Below are 16,566 nucleotides of genomic sequence, written 5' to 3' on the forward strand. Positions count from 1 at the left end.
AGAGAGAGAGAGGAGCCATTTCGCGTTACAGCGTCTCCTTCTTCTCCGAGTTCGGCGACCGCATGAACGGCGACGCCTACCTCTCCTTTCTGAACGAAAAGTTGAAAGACAGTCTGGCCGCTTGGGGAAACGACCCAAACATGATTTTCATGCAGGACAACGTGCCCTGTCACAAGCAGAAGGACGTGATGAAATGGTTCAAAGACCAGAACCTCACCCTCTTGGAGTGGCCTGCGAACTCCCCCCGACCTCAACCCCATCGAGCATGCGTGGAACATGGTCAAGAACGCTGTGTACAAGCAGCGGGAGATCACAAACCAAGACATGCTCTGGGAGCGCTTCCAAGAGGTCTACCACAAGGTCCTCACCGTCGAGGTCTGCACCTCGCTCATTTCATCCATGCCGCGCCGCATCAAAGCAGTTTTGGATGCCCAAGGTGGTTATACCAAGTATTGAAATGGTTTGGTGGGGCTCATGCGTCCGTATGTTGTGTTGTGAAAGTTGAAAAAAGAACGCCAAAAGTCCCTTTTTGGGACGATCGTGTTTTGTCCCGTTTTGCATCCTTTCTCCTTCCCCCGTCGTACCAGTCATCACCCCTCCGCTCCTCTCACTCTAAACACATAGAAGGTACATATATATATGCAGTAGAGAGGGAAAAGGGAGAGTTGCGGTCGAAACGGTCGCAGGGCGGGGTGAGGAGTGGAAAAAAAACGCCATGCAAAAAACTTTTTTGGGGCGATCGTACTCGTACATGTGGACCGTCGAGTGGTACTCTCCAACCGCATAAAACAACAACAAACACCAATTCAAAAAGCGCCAAGTTGCTCAACGCAAACGGCACAAACCCCGTTTACACCATTGCACCAATTTCGCGAATGGTCGTTCCATCCTGAAGCGATGTCAGCACCTTGGCGAGCTGTGCAAAAGTCGGTCGGAAATCCGGTGTTGCGTTCCAGCAACTCATCATCATGTTGTAGAGCTCTGGCATGCAGGTGTCTGACATGGGCAGCCGACCACCAGCCTCCACATGGACCAGCGTTTCACGCCCGCTCACCTGCCCGTACGGCGTTTCTCCGTAACTGCAACATTCCCCTACAACCAAGCAGCGATGTCAGTGAGAAAACAGTTTGGCACACATCATTGCGACATAGCCCTCGACTTACAGGCCGTAACACCAAACGACCACACATCGGACATGGTCGAAAACTTGCGGAAAGTCATTGTTTCCGGCGCCATCCACTGCATGTTCAACGAATAGTCAGTATCCCAAATCACAAGCAGCAACATTTGCACACACACCTTTGACCCACCTTCACAGGAAGTTTGCCACGCGTTTGCATGCGATAGTAATCGTTCTCGGTCAGTTCGCGAGAAAGCCCGAAATCGGCAATCTTGACAACCATGCCTTGTCCCACAAGACAGTTGCGCGCGGCGAGGTCACGGTGAACAAAATGCAGCGTGCCCAGATACTCCATGCCGAGAGCAATCTGGCGAATGGCATGCACCTGCTCGTTGTGTGTCCACGAAAGCGACTTCTTTTTGGATTTTTGCAGCAGGGTGCGCAAGTCGCCGTATTGCACAAACTCTAGCAGAACGAGATGGGGCTCTGACTCGACCAGAGCCGCAAGTAGACGCACGACATTCGGATGCACGAATGGGGCCATCAATTTTGCCTCGCTTTCAAAGTCCTTGCGTGATTGTTCGTCCGCGTGGGATTTGAGACTCTTGACTGCGACTTGCACGACTTCAGACGAAGCTTTACGTCCAAGCAAGACTTGTGCTCGTGGGGACAGCACGCCGAAAGGCACTCGACCAAGCGCCACGTCGCCAAAGTTTCCGCTGGCAAGGTGCTTCACAATCGTCAAGCCTTCGCGAACGCGGCGAGAATTGCTGCCAGCAACATACGGACTTTCATTGTCGTAGAATTCTTCTGTTGTGTGCGACGAGAAGTCTTCGTACACAGGTTCCGGCTGATTTTGGCTGATTGAGGCGGTGGCTGGGACGTCGTCTTCTTTGTGAGATCGAGCCGAATGGTTTTGAGGAGAGATTGCCATTTCAACCGCCTCCTGATAAATGGGACCGGCCGAGTCCTTCGATGGCATGTCTGCACGCTGTGATCGACGACGGCGCAACATGACGAATACCAAAACAAGTATCACAATAACTGCCGCAGACGCACCAGCAGCTGCAGCGATGATAACAACTGGAGATGAGGTTTGGGCGCCGCCGCTGAACTGTGCAATGGAGGAAGCAACAGATGCAGCCGAAGCCGATGCAGTTGACGCAGCCGAAGCCGAGAGCGCCGAGGACGCGGAAATACGAGACGCAATCGAGGCATCAGATGCCGATGCGGTTGACGCGGCAGAAGCGGAAAGCGCCGAGGTTGCGGAAACAAGAGACGCAATCGAGGCCGCCGAGGCGGATTGCGTGGATGCGACTGAGGCGCTGGAGGCAGCCGATGCAATCGATGCGTTCGTCGCGGCTGATGCGAGGCAGTAGTCGCCCATCGCAACATAGCCTTCATAGCACAGGGTGCAGCTATTATTTGAGGTGCAGGTCAGGCAATTGATCCCACAGCACGACCCAGCACTATAGCAGGTGGCACAAGCTGTGCCGCACGCTACAGTGTACATGTCAGTCAATGGTTTTGACACGAGGATTGCAGTCACCGCTCACACTTACGTAACGGTTGGAATACACTTCCGTATGTGCTGGGCGGAGCGACAGTGTTGCCACCAAAGGTAAAGTTGTTGGAGCTCAGAAAGGGAGCTGAGGACGACAAAGCCAAGCCATTTGGTAGCCCCTTGAACAGACCGGGGGGCAAGGTCGTGAGGGGGTTGTCATTCAAAGCCCTACAAGTTCCGCAAAGTCAGAGGCGAATCGAATACGTGCATGATGAGAGTTTTGCTTACAATCGTTGTAACGTAGGCAGGTCTGTGAAAGCGTTTGCGGGAATGCTGTTGAGCTGGACGGAGTGCAGATATCTTCCAAAACGGTCGCAAATGAGTGAGCCATATATGTGCGTGAGTCTTCTTGTCGTAGCGTACTTACAGGGCAGTCAGCGCGGTCAGGCCTCTGAACGCGTTTGCAGAAATGCTGGTGATCCGGGTGTGACTCAATTCCCTGAAGACCGTGTTACACAAAAAAAAGATGAGTCTTGTGAGCGTAAGGATTTTCTCGACTTTTCTTGCTTACAATTGGGTCAGAGCGGTCAGGCCTGCGAATGCGTCTGCGGGAATGCTGGTGATCTGGTTCTCGAACAAAAATCTACAAATCGAGCCGCAAAATGAGTGAGCCGGCCAGGCTTGATTCTCATTGATGTCACTAGCTTACAATTGGGTCAGAGCGGTCAGGCCTGCGAATGCGTCTGCGGGAATGCTGGTGATCTGGTTCTCGAACAAATATCTACAAATCGAGCGGCAAATGAGTGAGCCGGCCATGCTTGATTCTCATGCTGTTACATGCTTACAATTGCGTCAGCGCACTCAGGCCTGTGAATGTGTTCGCAGAAAGGCTGGTGATCATGTTGTAGGATAAATCCCTGCAGGTAGTGTCACAAACGAGTGAGCCGGCCATGCTTGATTCTCATGCTGTTACATGCTTACAAACGCGTCAGCGCGCTCAGGCCTGTGAATGTGTTTGCAGAAAGGCTGGTGATCATGTTGTAGGATAAATCCCTGCAGGTAGTGTCACAAACGAGTGAGCCGGCCATGCTTGATTATCATGCTGTTACAAGCTTACAATTGCGTCAGCGCACTCAGGTCTGTGAATGCGTTTGCAGAAAGGCTGGTGATCTGGGCGCTGCTCAGATATCTACAGATATAATTCAGTACAGATCGAGCGAACTGCTTTCGGTTGTTTCTTGCTTACAAGAACTGCAGCGCAGTCAGGCCTGCGAATGCATTTGCGGGAATGTTGAGAATCTGGTTACTTTGCAGCGTTCTACAGATGAAGTCGAATGTGAGTGAGCTGGCAGCGCGTGATTCTGTGTGTGTGTTTGCCTACAAGAAGGTCAGCGCAGTGAGGCCTGTAAATGCGTTTGCGGAAATGACGGTGATAAGGCAGGCGAACAGACTTCTATAATACATATGCTGACAAGTGAGTCATTTTTGAGTGATTCTTCTTGGCTTTGCTTGCATACAAGTAATTCAGCGCAGAAAGGCCCGTGAATGCGTTTGCGGGAATGGCGGTGAACAGGTTGCCTCCCAGATTCCTACAAATAAGTCGCCGACGAATGAGAGGTTTGTGTGACTCTTCCTGTCTTTGCATGCGTACAAGGTATTCAGTGCAGTCAGGCCGGTAAAAGCGGAGGAGGGGATGGTGCGGATTATGTTGTTGGTCAGGCTCCTATAGATAGAGTCGCAAAACAGTGAGCCGTTTGTCCGTGCCTCCTCAAGTTCGTTTACTCGCTTACAATTGTGTCAGTGCAGTAAGGTCTGAGAATGCCGTTGCGTGAATGCTGGTGATTTGGTTCATGGAAAGATCCCTACAATTACAGTCGCAGCAACGAGTCAGCCGTTTGGGTGATTCTTCATGTCATTGCGTTGCTTACAGCTGTGCCAGCGCAGTCAGGCCTGTGAATGCGTTTGCAGAAAGGCTGGTGAGCTTGTTGTACGATAGATCCCTAAAGGCAATGTTGCACATGAGTGAATCGTTCACGCTGGAATCTCATGCGGTTGCTTTCTTACGTTTGTGTTACGCTGCTCAGACCTGTGAATGTGGTTGCAACAATGTTGGTGATATTGTTGTTTTGCAGAGTCCTGCAGACAGTGTCCCAAACAAGTGAGCAGTTCGTGGTCGAATTATCATGCCTTGTGTTTACTTACACTTGCGTCAGCGAAGTCAGGCCTGTGAATGCGTTTGTAGCAAGGCTGGTGATGTGGTTGAATTGCAGAGACCTATAGAGAGCGTTGCAAACCAAGCGAGCCGCTTGCGCAGTCTTCAGCATGACTATCGCGTGACTGAGGATGAGTTAGGAATATCTTTGCTTGCTTACAATGTCGTCAGCATGGTCAGGCCTGTGAACAACGAGCCAGGAATCTTGGTGATCCGGTTGTTGCTTAAATCTCTACAGATCGCGCCGTTAACGACTGAGCTGCTCTGTGTGATTCTGCATGCCTTCGTTTACTTACAAGTAGTTTAGCGCAGTCAGGCCTGTGAATGCTTGGGCAGAAATGCCGGTGAGCTGGTTGTAGGATAGTTCTCTGCATATAGAGTTCCAAACGAGTGAGCCATATGTTGTCTTTCGTGTCTCTGATTGCTTACAAGTACTGCAGCGCAGTCAGGCCTGCGAATGCATTTGCGGGAATGCTGATGAGCTGCATTTGGTTCAGTCTCCTTCAAACAGAGTCACACACGAGTGAGGCTGTTATCTGCAATTATTTCTATCTTTGCTGTCTTACAAAGTAATCAGAGCAGGAAGGCCTGTGAAGGCGTTTGCTGGAATGCTGAACCGGTTTCCGGTGAACGACCTATCGACCGTGTGCCAATCATGAGAGCAACGCTTCATGTCAAGGTCAACTCAGTTGCAACACATACAAGTAAGTTGTTGAGACTGGAATTCCGGTTGGAACAGCTGCAAGAGATTGGTAGCTGCAATCGACAGTAGTTCCTGTGCAACCGCACACCGCACAAGCATTGACTGCTTGTGCCAACTGGACGTGATTTATCCCGCAAAGCAACAGAAGCAGACCAAAGACAAATCTTTTACGAGTCATCTTTGTCCTATCGGAGATATGAGAGAGTGAGCTCGCAGCATGTCCACAATTGTCGTATGCAATGCAATGTCAGTTGTGTGACGGTCAATTCGAGCGCCAACACACGCTTGGTCCCCCCGAGTTCTTACGGACTTATGCCCTCTCCAAGAGCGCGGTTATGATCACTTCCAGTAATGTTGCTGTCAGAATGTGCCTTCACAAGAGTGTACAAAGAGACGACGCATCAGCCTCGACCTTGCGAGAAAGTGGCACCCCCTCTTTTTTTTTTTTTTCGTTTTCGATTGGTTTTATGGGGTTTCGCAACTGCACGTTGCCTTCTGCCCTCCCAAGTACGCCAGTTCTTGATCTTTAGCACTGTATTTTCAAGTGGTGTGTGTGTGTGTGCGCGCGCGCGTGTGTGTGTGTGTGTGAGTGTGGGCGGCCGGACGAGGCGATGCAGCAGCGGGATTGGAAGATCTTAATTTTTTTTTTTGCCATTTGGCGTTCATGACCAGTCGTTCGTTCCATCGCGTCTTCAGCTTGATATAATTCGTTTGCTTCAACAGAGCGCATGCAAGGCCCAGAGGGAGAGAAACAAGAGAGCGTACAGTGTGAAAAGCTTAAAACACAAAAGTACACTCAAAAAACGAAAAAAACGAAAAACCCCCCATCCAAGAAAAGACAAACGATACAAACCAAAAAAAGAGTGATCCCTATTTGGATCGACTGTATTCGCAATTTGTTCTTCATTTGGTCATCCTGGCGTTTGTAACAAAAACAAACAAACAAAAAAAAAAAAAAAAAAAAAAAAAACACATGACGGGGTTGTAACATTTGGTGTCTTGTCGCTTCGCTCAAAAACTGAAGCTCTTATTTTTGCAAAAATGAAAAATCCGATTATCAAAGTTGCTCTTAGAGGGGGGTCGCCTAACTTTGGTCGCATTACAGACCATTTTTTTGGCTCCTAACTTCGGTTATTTTATCGCGTCCCCCTGTCGACTGGGTTGGTCTTTTTGCGTCGCTTCTTTTTTAAATATAGTTCAAACTCTACGTTTGTTCTTATGGCAGAGTTGCGGGCCGCTGGGGCGGAGAGGAAGGTTTGGCTGGATGCTAAGCGCCTGAAATCACGAGGCGAAACATCGCAATGGGAGCAGCACTCAAGCGGCTTTTTCCAGGTCCTGTCTTCCTGCCGTCCGGAGGCACGTACACGCCATGCCAATGGACTGGTGATCGAGTGGCAAAGCAGTTGACGCTCTGTGGGTTCAGCTGGCTGCGGGCGCGCTACTGTGGGAGACTGGGGTCGGAATCACTCCCACAACGGCGATTGGATTCGCCAGAACTCGTTCGAGAAAGTTTGTGAGCTGGCGGCGACAGTCCACGCAACGGCAGAGCCCCGATTTTCTCAAACAGTGAACTCGAGTACATTGTGTGGATGCTCGAGTGGTGTGCTCGCGCCAATCAATGCACGTGCAAGAAAAGGGCTGGCGAAACGATTGTCGCGATGGCCCTCCACTCTCGAGTCTCCGGGGACCCGCACAGGCAGTTTGCGGGTAGTCTACCGTTACAGGCGTCTTCACAATCTGCGCAGATGGTTCGACACCCACACCTCCCACTCTTATCTTTTCGACGAACGCACAGAAGAACTCGGCCACTCAAAGTCTGCCTCCAAATGTCGCCAATTACCGGGTTTCGGCTAGCAGCTACATTACCCAAGAGCTGTAACCATCGACAAACGACGAGAGGAGCTTCGAGCTCAGGATGCAACGCATGATGCGCAGGCAGAACTGGCCAAACTGGACGACGATCGTATCGCCAAGGACACGGAGCTTCAGTCACTTGCAAAACCGAAGCGTAGACGGCTGCCGAGGCAACCACGACCCGTCTCTCCATCAATTACAGCAGCTACGAAGCCATCAACCGCGCGCAGAGCGCGGCGGGCTGCGGCGGAAGACGACAGCTCATCGGACTCGGACTCCCAGCAAGCGTCGAACATTGGGCACGAGGCGGACGAGAGTGGTTATGACTCTGACGACAATGAGCGAGTGTTACAAGTCACACGCACTGACTCCCAGAGTGACGGGGAGGTTCACTTTGCGCTGAAGGCGCTGGAGACGCGAGAAATCGCGGATAACATCCGCCCTCGCCCTTTCCGCGCAGCCCGCCGGCTTGGAATTGACGCCTTGGGCGACATTAACAACCCTGTGAACAAAAGGGTACGCCTCGACACCGAAGCCCACGCTGTGGAGCCGCCGCCGATGACCGTCAACTTGACCGAGCTGCTAAGGCACCAGATGTTTGTTCCTGCCTCTTCTTGCCCTAATCCTTGTTAATTCAATACAATAGCATACTAGAAACACATTCAACATGAAAGAAGACGGCTGGAGTAATTTCCCTCGAAGTTGTCTCGGCCTCTCAGTCTTCATGTGTTGAATCTCGCGTGCGTTTCGGGTACCCCCTCTCCCCACTCCTGGGGCTCTGCGCCCTGTGATTGAGAGATGACCCTGTGCTTGTGCTTCGACTAAGAGAATGACGATGGAGAACGGGATTGGTGGGCGCGTGAACGAGAAGCGTTGCGAGCAAACTGACTGAGAGCAAACGTTGTAATGCAGGCAGTTATGGATGATATGAACGAGCTCCAGCGCGAGCTGTATGATATAGTCAAGAATGCGACTGAAGAGCTCGAGTAAGAGAAACCCCCGACGTTATTGGAACAATGTGAGTGTGCGCATGCTGACGAATCGGAACCAGTCTGAGTGAGGAACGGATTGACGTTGCTGCAGCTCAAGCGATAGCTGAAGCACTCAAGGTGAACACGACGCTGACTTGGCTCAAGTATGTCACTTCACTTTGTACTGATGCATTTGGAGTCAGTGGGTGGCGTCAACAGCGGGTAGGCATGGTACTCACTGAAGGAAGGGATACGAACAGGTTGGAAAAAAATCAGATTGGAGATCTTGGAGTGCAAGCCATTGCTGAGGCGCTCAAGGTGAACACGACGCTGACTTATCTCGAGTAAGGAAACTGGCTTTGATTGGTGCGTGTTAGTGAGTGATTGCAGCAACAAGTATTCAGAGTGCTCACCGACGGAGGGGATGCGGGCAGTCTGGATAGCAATCAGATCGGCGATGCCGGAGCGAAGGTGCTTGCTGAGGCACTCAAGGGGCACACGACGCTGACTGGCCTCGGGTAAGGCATCTCACATTGAGTCTTGCATGCGAGTGGGTGATTTCAGTAGAGTGCAGCAAGGGCGCTCACTGGTGGAGGGAATGGACAGCTTGAACACCAGTCAGATCGGCGAAGTTGGAGCTCAGGCCATTTGTGAGGCACTCAAGGTGAACTCGACGCTGACTATGCTCGAGTAAGGCATCTCAAATTTACTGATGCATTTGCGTTGGTGATTTCAACATAGCTTAGAATGCTCACCCATGGAGGGGATGTGGACAGTCTGGACGCCAATCAAATCGGCGATGCTGGAGCGCAGGCGATTGCTCAGGCACTCAAAGTGAATACGACGCTGACTTGGCTCAAGTTAGTCTCCCACTTTGACTGGTGTATGTGAGTGGGTGAATACAGCAGAGAGCATTTAGAGTGCTCACCGATGGAGGGGATGTGGGCAGTCTGGACGGCAATCAGATTGGCGACGCTGGAGCGCAGGCGATTGCTCAGGCACTCAAGGTGAACTCAACATTGAAGAAGCTCTTGTAAGTTGCTGTGATTTCGGAGCGTATTCTGAACACCGACTGATTGCGGGGATGGACAGTCTGGACGCCAATCAGATTGGCGATGCTGGAGCGCAGGCCATTGGCGAGGCACTCAAAGTGAACAAAAGGCTGATCGACCTCAGGTAAGGCACCTCGCTTTCATTGATGCTTGTTAGTGAGCAATTCAGCAGATAGCATTCAGAGTGCTCACCGATGATGGAAGGGATGTGGACAGGCTGAGTGAGAATCACATTGGCGACGCTGGAGCGAACACGATTGCTGCAGCACTCAAAGTTAACACGACGTTGACTTGGCTCAAGTAAGTCTCCCACTTTGACTGGTGTATGTGAGTGGGTGAATACAGCAGAGAGCATTCAGAGTGCTCACCGATGGAGGCGATGGACAGTCTGAGTGAGAATCAGATTGGCAATGTTGGAGCGGAGGCGATTGCCGAGGCACTCAAAGTGAACACGACGCTGGCTGTGCTAGGGTAAGGCACCTCACGTCGAGTCTTGCATGTGAGTGGGTGATTTCAGCAGAGTGCAGCAAGGGCGCTCACTGGTGAATCGAGTGGACAGTTTGCACACAAATGAGATTGGCGATGACGGAGCTTGCGAGCTTGCTGATGCACTCGAAGTGAACACGACGATGACTAAGCTCCAGTAAGCCGCTGTGCGCTTTGCTGGTATCGAAAACTGAGCCAGTCAGGTATACTTGCTATGTTGTCCATCCCCACTCATGCATTGCGACAGTCTAGACCGTAATTGCATGGACTACGGACGTTCCGCGCTTCTAGATGTACGCGAAGACAACTGCAGGCTGGAGCTTACGTAGGTGCTGTTTTGTGAACTTGAACATGAGAGCCTCTTCCCACGCAAGTGTTCCTCGAACCAATGGATGGCCGTGCTGACTGCCCACTAATTGTAATTGTTCGCTGCACAGCTTCGACGACCAGATAGGCTGTCTTGCATTCATCTGGTTGCCACGAAAGGCAACTGCTGAAGACGTCCAGAGCGTGTTTCTACTGCTGACCAGCGGACTGCAGCTGGAGGATCAATCCGCATGTCTACCGGCACTTCCAGCTGAGACTCACCACAAAAACTGCAAGTTGTTTCAAATAATTCTTTCTTAATTCCAACAATTTGCCAGAATGATTGATCATACACTACGAGTATTATCGAGTTGGAGCGGAGGCAAAATGACGAGAGAAGCGCTCAAAATTTAGCTTTGACAAGAATTGAATTTTCAAAATTGTTGGATTGAACGAAAACTAAAATACAGTACTATCGAGAGGCACACAATACAAATCAATGATCAGATGGCTTGATCATGGATAGATGACGAGGAAGAAGGGGACGACAAGATCCGCTTGGGTCGCTTGCGAAATTGTTGACCGTTCTCTTGCTTTGAACGCTGCGAGTCGATTGTTTCACAATCATCAAGGTCGGAAGAGCCAGCCGAGCCGTCCTCATTGTCAGAGTAGATCTCACGAATGTGGCGACGTGTACGGGGAACAGCGCGCGGAGTCGAATCAAACGTAATCGGAATGTCGAGTTCATCTTCAAGCGCTTGGTCTGCTTCCGCTTGTTGCAACGCATCCCGTTCTTCTTGGGTCACAAGCGAAAAAGCAAAGCTGGCGGGTCGCCTTCGTCCAGTCTGCGGTGAAGCTATCGGATCGGGTGGCGTTTTTGTGGTTTTGCGAGTTTGCCTGTCAGCGCTGACCTTCTTCACAGCAACCTGCTGGTCATCTTCAGCATCGCTGCTGTCGTCAGGCACGACGAAATCGGCCAAGTCTTCATCGTCATCATCGTTGTCGTCCTCATCGTTTGCACCGACGCCGTCCTCGTCGGACTGCTCAGACGCCTCATCGTCAACGAATGCATTCTTTGGCTTAGGTCGCCGCCCTTTTGTGGTCGTGGCACGCCGCTTCGAGACTCCCGCATTCACCGCAGCACTCCCAGTAGCAGACCGCCATCGTTCCAAGACTGCGCCCGCTGTTTTCCAAGCACCTTCCGCCGAGTCGTCCACGAGATTGCTGGCTTCTTCAGAGGTATGACCTCTCGTTGACTGAGGGTGTGTCTCGGGTGGAGGAGGAACTGGTGACGCGCCAAAGTCCTCCTCATGCACAGCCAACTGATGTTCAAACGCGGCGATTTCATCGGCATCAAGAGCTTGATCCATTTCTTCAAAGTCGTAATCGTCCGCAGCATCACCTCGAGCAGGCACAGATGCAAGTGTCGATGCTGTAGCCGATGCCGACACCGCAGCCCCGGCGCCATCTCCCGGCGACCACTCGTTGGCCATGATGGTGTGATCTTCCACACCCGAATCATTCAGCATGTTGACGAATGTGAGCGATTCCATATAGCCACTTGGACGAGCTACGCACGTTCAGAATGTGTGAGTCAAGGAACTGCGTCGCAGACATTCATTTTGACACAGTGCTGGCAGAAGGGGGTTACCTCGGCAAAAGCGCAGAATTTCTCCCCAGAGCGGGTTTCTGGACAGCATGGCGCTGCCGCCGACGATGAACAAGTGCCTGAAACATATCAACAAGTGCGCACCAATGAGTTCAGTCCAAAGAATGAAACGGTTACGATTGTTACGACCATTTTTTTTTTTGGGGGGGGGGTTGGGAAGCTTACTGCTTCGCACGAGACAATGCCACGTTCGTCCGTCGTTCGGAATCAACAAAGCCAATCTGACGAGTACGTGTGCAACTTAATAGAATAATGTTGCGCTCACCGCCTTGAAACGAGTCCGCTGTCGCGACAAGAATAGACTTGAGACTTGAGCCATGGACGTCACGAATGGGAAGGCGATCAAGCGCCTGCTTGATGTGAATCGCCTGCGACTTGTACGGAGTGATGATACCAATACTATCAACAGAGATTCCACAAGGTTTCGCGGGACGAGAGGAAACTCGTTGATCAACGTTGTGGTCGCCATCGACATCATCGAGATCGTGCTTGGCTGCTGCACTTGCACCAGAGGCATCATCGGGAGTGGCGCGCTCGCCAGGAAGAACACCGTTGGGAAACACACCGGCAAGAAGCGAGCGCAAGATGCCAACAATGCTCGCGACCTCAGCATCGTTGTGGTAGCTTCCATCGCCATCTTGAACTTCCTGACCCGCCACGTTCACAAAACAGAGGGTAGGTACTCGGGGGTGGATGGGTGGGCGAGCTGCATTCGCGACGCCGTCCAAGAGCCGGTTGTCATAAAACAGCTTGTTGGGAATGGCACTGATGTCTGGGTGGCATCGATACTGGGTGCGGAGCATCACGAGAGGCTTGTGCTGCAGGGCCAAACGCTCAAACAAGGTTTGCTCGAGGCCAAACGGGTGGGCGGCCTCGGGTCCCTCCAACGTTGGCTGCAGCTGCTTGGGGTCACCCACAAGAATGAGGCGCTTGCAGCCAAACCGGCTGATCGGCACCAGAGACGACGCCTCCGTCATTTGCGAGCACTCGTCAAGGACAATGAACGGAAACGACATGCCATCCAAGCACGGAAACGTCGCGGCAGCACAGGTCACGCCCACGACGCGCGACTTGACGAGCTTGGTCGGGCGCGTGCCTGATTTGATGTCGGCAATGGTGGTGCGCACGGCCTGGATTTCGTCTGGCGAGAGAGCTTCGGTGCGAAGCATGTGCTCGAGATCGGTCAAATCTTGCTCGTCACTCCGCTTGCTCATGTTGGCGCTGTAGGGCAAGACAGTCTTTGCAATCTTTTTGACGCTGCCAACGCGCACAAAGTCAGAGTATCCGAGGCCCAGCAGCCCGTGCATGATGCGATCCACCGCGACGTTCGTCGTGGATGAAATCAGTACCTTCCACTGCCGTGAGCCTGGCGCAACTGGACCTTGCAGCATTTCAAAGAGGCTGGCCAAGAAGACCACCAACACGGAAAGAATAAAGCTCTTGCCGGCGCCAAACACGCCGTGCACGAGCAGCACCGGGCTGTGGCTACCGCCTTCCAGCGTGACAGAAGGTGCCTGTGACCAGTCGAGCGTATCAGGCTCATCAAGATCTGCCAAATCCGCCGGGGACGTGTCCGGGTGAAGGAACATTCTTGCGCAGGCGCGCAGCACTGTTCGTTGGTCTGGATTGAGGGGGTACTTTGTCTCAAAGTCGCGCAAAAGCAAACTCAGCATGGCCGGATCGGCATACAGCATGCCGATCGAAAACAGATAGCGGGACTCGTCGCTCTTGCTCGCCATCCGGCGTTGATCGGTGCCAAAGTCTGACGACGCGTCGCCGCGTCCCGGTCCCGGCCGACGCAGAGCATTCCGCCCCACTCCCACCTCATCGAGCAAAGGAGGTTCTGACAGCAGGTAGGGGAGGACTGGAATGCTCTCATAGGTCACTTGGCAACTCAGGGCGGTGAGTTCAGAGCTGAACGAGCCCAGGTGAATGCAATGCACGTTGGCACCGCCAAGATCAACCGCGTCCTGCCGCAGAGACTGGCCAGAGCCGTGTATGATTTCCAGCTCAATCACCAAGTTGGATGCTGGCCCGAAAAAGGTTGATTTCGCAAGCACCGTCACGCTGGGCTCAAAGTCGAGCCGGCTGGTGACAAGCCAGAGATCGTCGCGCCCGTAGGTCGTTCGCGACTTGTGAGACAACTCGACAAACAAGGTGGCAGAATTGGTGACTGCAATCCCACGCGAGCGCGATGCCGAGGAAAACGAACTTTCGTCCGGATTGACTGTGTATTCGCGCCACGCACTCTCGCGAGCGCGCCCACGACCTCGCCAGCCACCCCGACCACCGCCGCGACCCTTGCCTCGCCAGCTAGCTCCAGCGGAAGAGCCACTGCCTGCACCATCGCGGGAGTCGGTCAGACTGCAGTTGTAGTACAACGCAACTTCGCGAGCCTTGTGGTACTCTTCAAGCATTCGCGGCGTGCCAATGGTGACCGTGCCGCCAGTCCCATCCTGCTCTAGTGCAGAAGCAATGAGGGTGTTTGGCTTGGCCACAGAGGAGGCCCAGGCGAAAAACTGACAGTCGCCGCACTTGTGGAAAAACCGTCCCTTGTTGGCGCCTTCCTTTTTGCACATGAGCAACACTGCAGGTTTCCCGCACCGACACTTGACAGCATTAGCGTCCTGTGAGCGGCTGCCGTGCGCTCCCGGCGCGGCTGGGCGGCTTGCCAGAAAGCTAAGAGTTGCTTGCTTCATGCCCAAGTGGAAAAGACGGAGTTTTTCACGCACCTGGAGGTTGATGGTTTCATTGAGCGCCGAGAACATGGTTTGGCGATAGCTGCGCAACGTCGGAAAGTCTGCATTTATGCGAGCACTTCGTTTGGGCGTCTCCTCGGCGATGCACTCGTCCGCAGCTGCAATGGCAAGTGGGATTGGATGCTGTTCAGGCAGATTGGCGAGGAAACCTGGGTCTGCATCAGTACCAGCGGCACGACTCACGATGGCAATCGGGGAAGCGCTGTGTGGCGCTTGAGAGGGCGAGAATGGCGCTTGAGAAGGGCTGGAACCGAGTGGCGAGGCGCTGGAACTGGGGCCGTGTTCCGAAGCAAGCGGCGGACGCGGTGCAGGTCGCCCTGAAGAAGGGACTTGATACTGGCGGAATGACACCGCTGAAGAAGAAGCAGGGGCAGGTGGCGGGCGTTGCAACGGTCGCGGTTGACCGGCAAAAGGCTGAGTCGCCGCTGGAGCGACCGTCAAGGCAGCAGGTTCACTACCATCGATTGCACTCAACAGGTCGCCTATATCATCGAGATCGTCCAGGTCGTCAAAGTCTGAGGGATTGGGATTTGCAGGCTTCACGGCATGGTGAGCCACGGGCTCTGCTACCCGAGGCTGCATGCATTCACCAGTAGGCCTTGGAGGAAGCCGTGCCAGCGCTGCTGCCGTTGGCCGTGCGACGGGCAGCGCAGTCGAGAACGCAGAAGTTGAAGCAAAGGTAGAAGCAGAGGGTGGTGGCGAAGGAGCATACAAAGATGTGACTGGCGCCGGCAAACTTCGTTGATGGAACAGCGGTGCGGGCTCAGCTCGAGCAATCGACGACACCACAGCTGGAGCAGCGCTGGGAGTTCCGCTGGGGGTTTCGCTGGAGGCTCCGCCTCCGAGAAATGCCAAGAGTTCGTGCGTGGATCTGCCGCTCGAGGAATGACCGCTCTGTTGCGATGGCAGAGCGGATGGTGCAGGAACGAGCATTGACCGAGCTCCAACGCCATAGGGTACGGGATATGACGACACTCGCGGGGTTGCTTGTGCAGCAGCAGCAGCTATTGTTGTTGGTACAGACGCAGAAGCGGCAGGCGGCTTCCAGTGGCTGGGCTGCGAACGCGACAGCCCAAATGGGCGTGGTGGTGGCGGCGGTGCAGCTGGCCGCGCGTGCTCGCTGACTGGCGGTGTGGCAGACAGCTGAGAGGACGAAATCGACGACACGAATGACAGGCCCGAGGAGACAAACGAGCTGGGTGCGTCTTCCTGGCTTGCAAATGGGCTGCGGGAATCTGGGATTGGGGCATCCACAGTCCGTCCCTCTGTCGATGCGAGCTCTTCAACTTGGACCAGGTAGTGCTCGAGTGTGAGTTCGGCACCGGGCTCGATGGTTGGGTCGCCCGGCTTGAGCCAGCACGACTCGACCGTCTTGCTCTCCAGGTCTGTCAGCACGACGCGACCCGACGGCGACGACAAAGCGCCGCCGCCGCCGCCATTATTGGGCAATACAGGCGCCTTCAAGAAGCCGTCGATCCATCGCTTGCTCTTCTTGGTCGTGTTGGCCGCGTACAAGACGCGCCAGAGCTGCGATGATGACTCTGCACCGCCGCGCTGGTAGTACGCCATGCGACGCCGTCGTGCCTCGTCGTCCTTGTACAAGCGCGAGGTTTTGCTTGCTCTGTGTGGTGCTGGGGAATGCCCTCTCTCTCACACAAGCAGTGCACAGAACACGAAGCAAGAAACAAGTGACAAAGAACAACAGCCAAAACAAAAAGACTGAAACTCAAAGTGAAACGAATTTTTTGGCGCCAAAAACACAAGAAAGCAAACTTGCACGAAAGTAAAGCTTTGAAATGGCGATTGCGATGATTGAGAAGCAAATGTCGCGCTCGTTTCTCTGTGCTACACTCAACGCACCTCAAGTGCACACGCTCACGCTCGCAAGCACGCGGCCGAAGCGTCGTTGTTCCCGATGATGTGAAATCAG

General features: G+C 53.3%; 5 protein-coding genes across 5 annotated transcripts; 3 read left to right on the top strand and 2 right to left on the bottom strand.

Moving 5' to 3' along the window:
* Nucleotides 1–276: 276 nt before the first annotated feature.
* Nucleotides 277–456, top strand: CAOG_08796 (hypothetical protein; the record flags this gene model as incomplete). Its single annotated transcript, XM_011272134.1, has 1 exon — nt 277–456. One exon carries the CDS (start codon nt 277–279, stop codon nt 454–456), a length of 180 nt encoding a protein of 59 aa, XP_011270436.1.
* A 394-nt stretch (nt 457–850) lies between these two features.
* Nucleotides 851–5,327, bottom strand: CAOG_04557 (protein tyrosine kinase; the record flags this gene model as incomplete). Its single annotated transcript, XM_004347254.2, has 21 exons — nt 5,266–5,327; nt 5,133–5,204; nt 4,997–5,068; nt 4,827–4,898; nt 4,689–4,760; nt 4,553–4,624; nt 4,415–4,486; nt 4,276–4,347; nt 4,142–4,213; nt 4,006–4,077; nt 3,871–3,942; nt 3,742–3,813; nt 3,606–3,677; nt 3,470–3,541; nt 3,334–3,405; nt 3,052–3,123; nt 2,913–2,984; nt 2,683–2,852; nt 1,311–2,620; nt 1,164–1,239; nt 851–1,092 (listed from the first exon to the last, which is right to left on the bottom strand). The coding sequence occupies exons 1-21, from the start codon at nt 5,322–5,324 to the stop codon at nt 851–853; spliced, it is 3,009 nt and encodes a 1,002-aa protein (XP_004347304.2). The 5' UTR covers nt 5,325–5,327.
* Nucleotides 5,328–6,840: 1,513 nt separating this feature from the next.
* Nucleotides 6,841–8,026, top strand: CAOG_04558 (hypothetical protein; the record flags this gene model as incomplete). Its single annotated transcript, XM_004347255.1, has 3 exons — nt 6,841–6,899; nt 7,107–7,287; nt 7,394–8,026. 3 exons carry the CDS (start codon nt 6,841–6,843, stop codon nt 8,024–8,026), a joined length of 873 nt encoding a protein of 290 aa, XP_004347305.1.
* A 285-nt stretch (nt 8,027–8,311) lies between these two features.
* Nucleotides 8,312–10,695, top strand: CAOG_04559 (hypothetical protein; the record flags this gene model as incomplete). Its single annotated transcript, XM_004347256.2, has 13 exons — nt 8,312–8,379; nt 8,445–8,528; nt 8,625–8,708; nt 8,799–8,882; nt 8,971–9,054; nt 9,141–9,224; nt 9,314–9,397; nt 9,457–9,540; nt 9,633–9,716; nt 9,804–9,887; nt 9,976–10,059; nt 10,150–10,227; nt 10,340–10,695. 13 exons carry the CDS (start codon nt 8,312–8,314, stop codon nt 10,527–10,529), a joined length of 1,176 nt encoding a protein of 391 aa, XP_004347306.1. The 3' UTR covers nt 10,530–10,695.
* Nucleotides 10,651–16,356, bottom strand: CAOG_04560 (hypothetical protein). The gene is made up of 3 exons (XM_004347257.2): nt 12,043–16,356; nt 11,860–11,936; nt 10,651–11,778 (listed from the first exon to the last, which is right to left on the bottom strand). The coding sequence occupies exons 1-3, from the start codon at nt 16,203–16,205 to the stop codon at nt 10,712–10,714; spliced, it is 5,307 nt and encodes a 1,768-aa protein (XP_004347307.1). The 5' UTR covers nt 16,206–16,356; the 3' UTR covers nt 10,651–10,711.
* Between the last annotated feature and the right edge of the window lie 210 nt (nt 16,357–16,566).

Source organism: Capsaspora owczarzaki (assembly GCF_000151315.2).
Source record: "Capsaspora owczarzaki ATCC 30864 unplaced genomic scaffold supercont2.7, whole genome shotgun sequence".
NCBI classification, from domain to species: domain Eukaryota; class Filasterea; order Ministeriida; family Capsasporidae; genus Capsaspora; species Capsaspora owczarzaki.

Coding starts and splice junctions, on each gene's coding strand:
- CAOG_04560 (XM_004347257.2), bottom strand. CDS start 16,205: ATGGCGTACTACCAGCGCGGCGGTGCAGAGTCATCATCGCAGCTCTGG. Junction 11,937..12,042: donor GCATTGTCTCGTGCGAAGCA/GTAAGCTTCCCA, acceptor GATATGTTTCAG/GCACTTGTTCATCGTCGGCG. Junction 11,779..11,859: donor AATTCTGCGCTTTTGCCGAG/GTAACCCCCTTC, acceptor GAACGTGCGTAG/CTCGTCCAAGTGGCTATATG.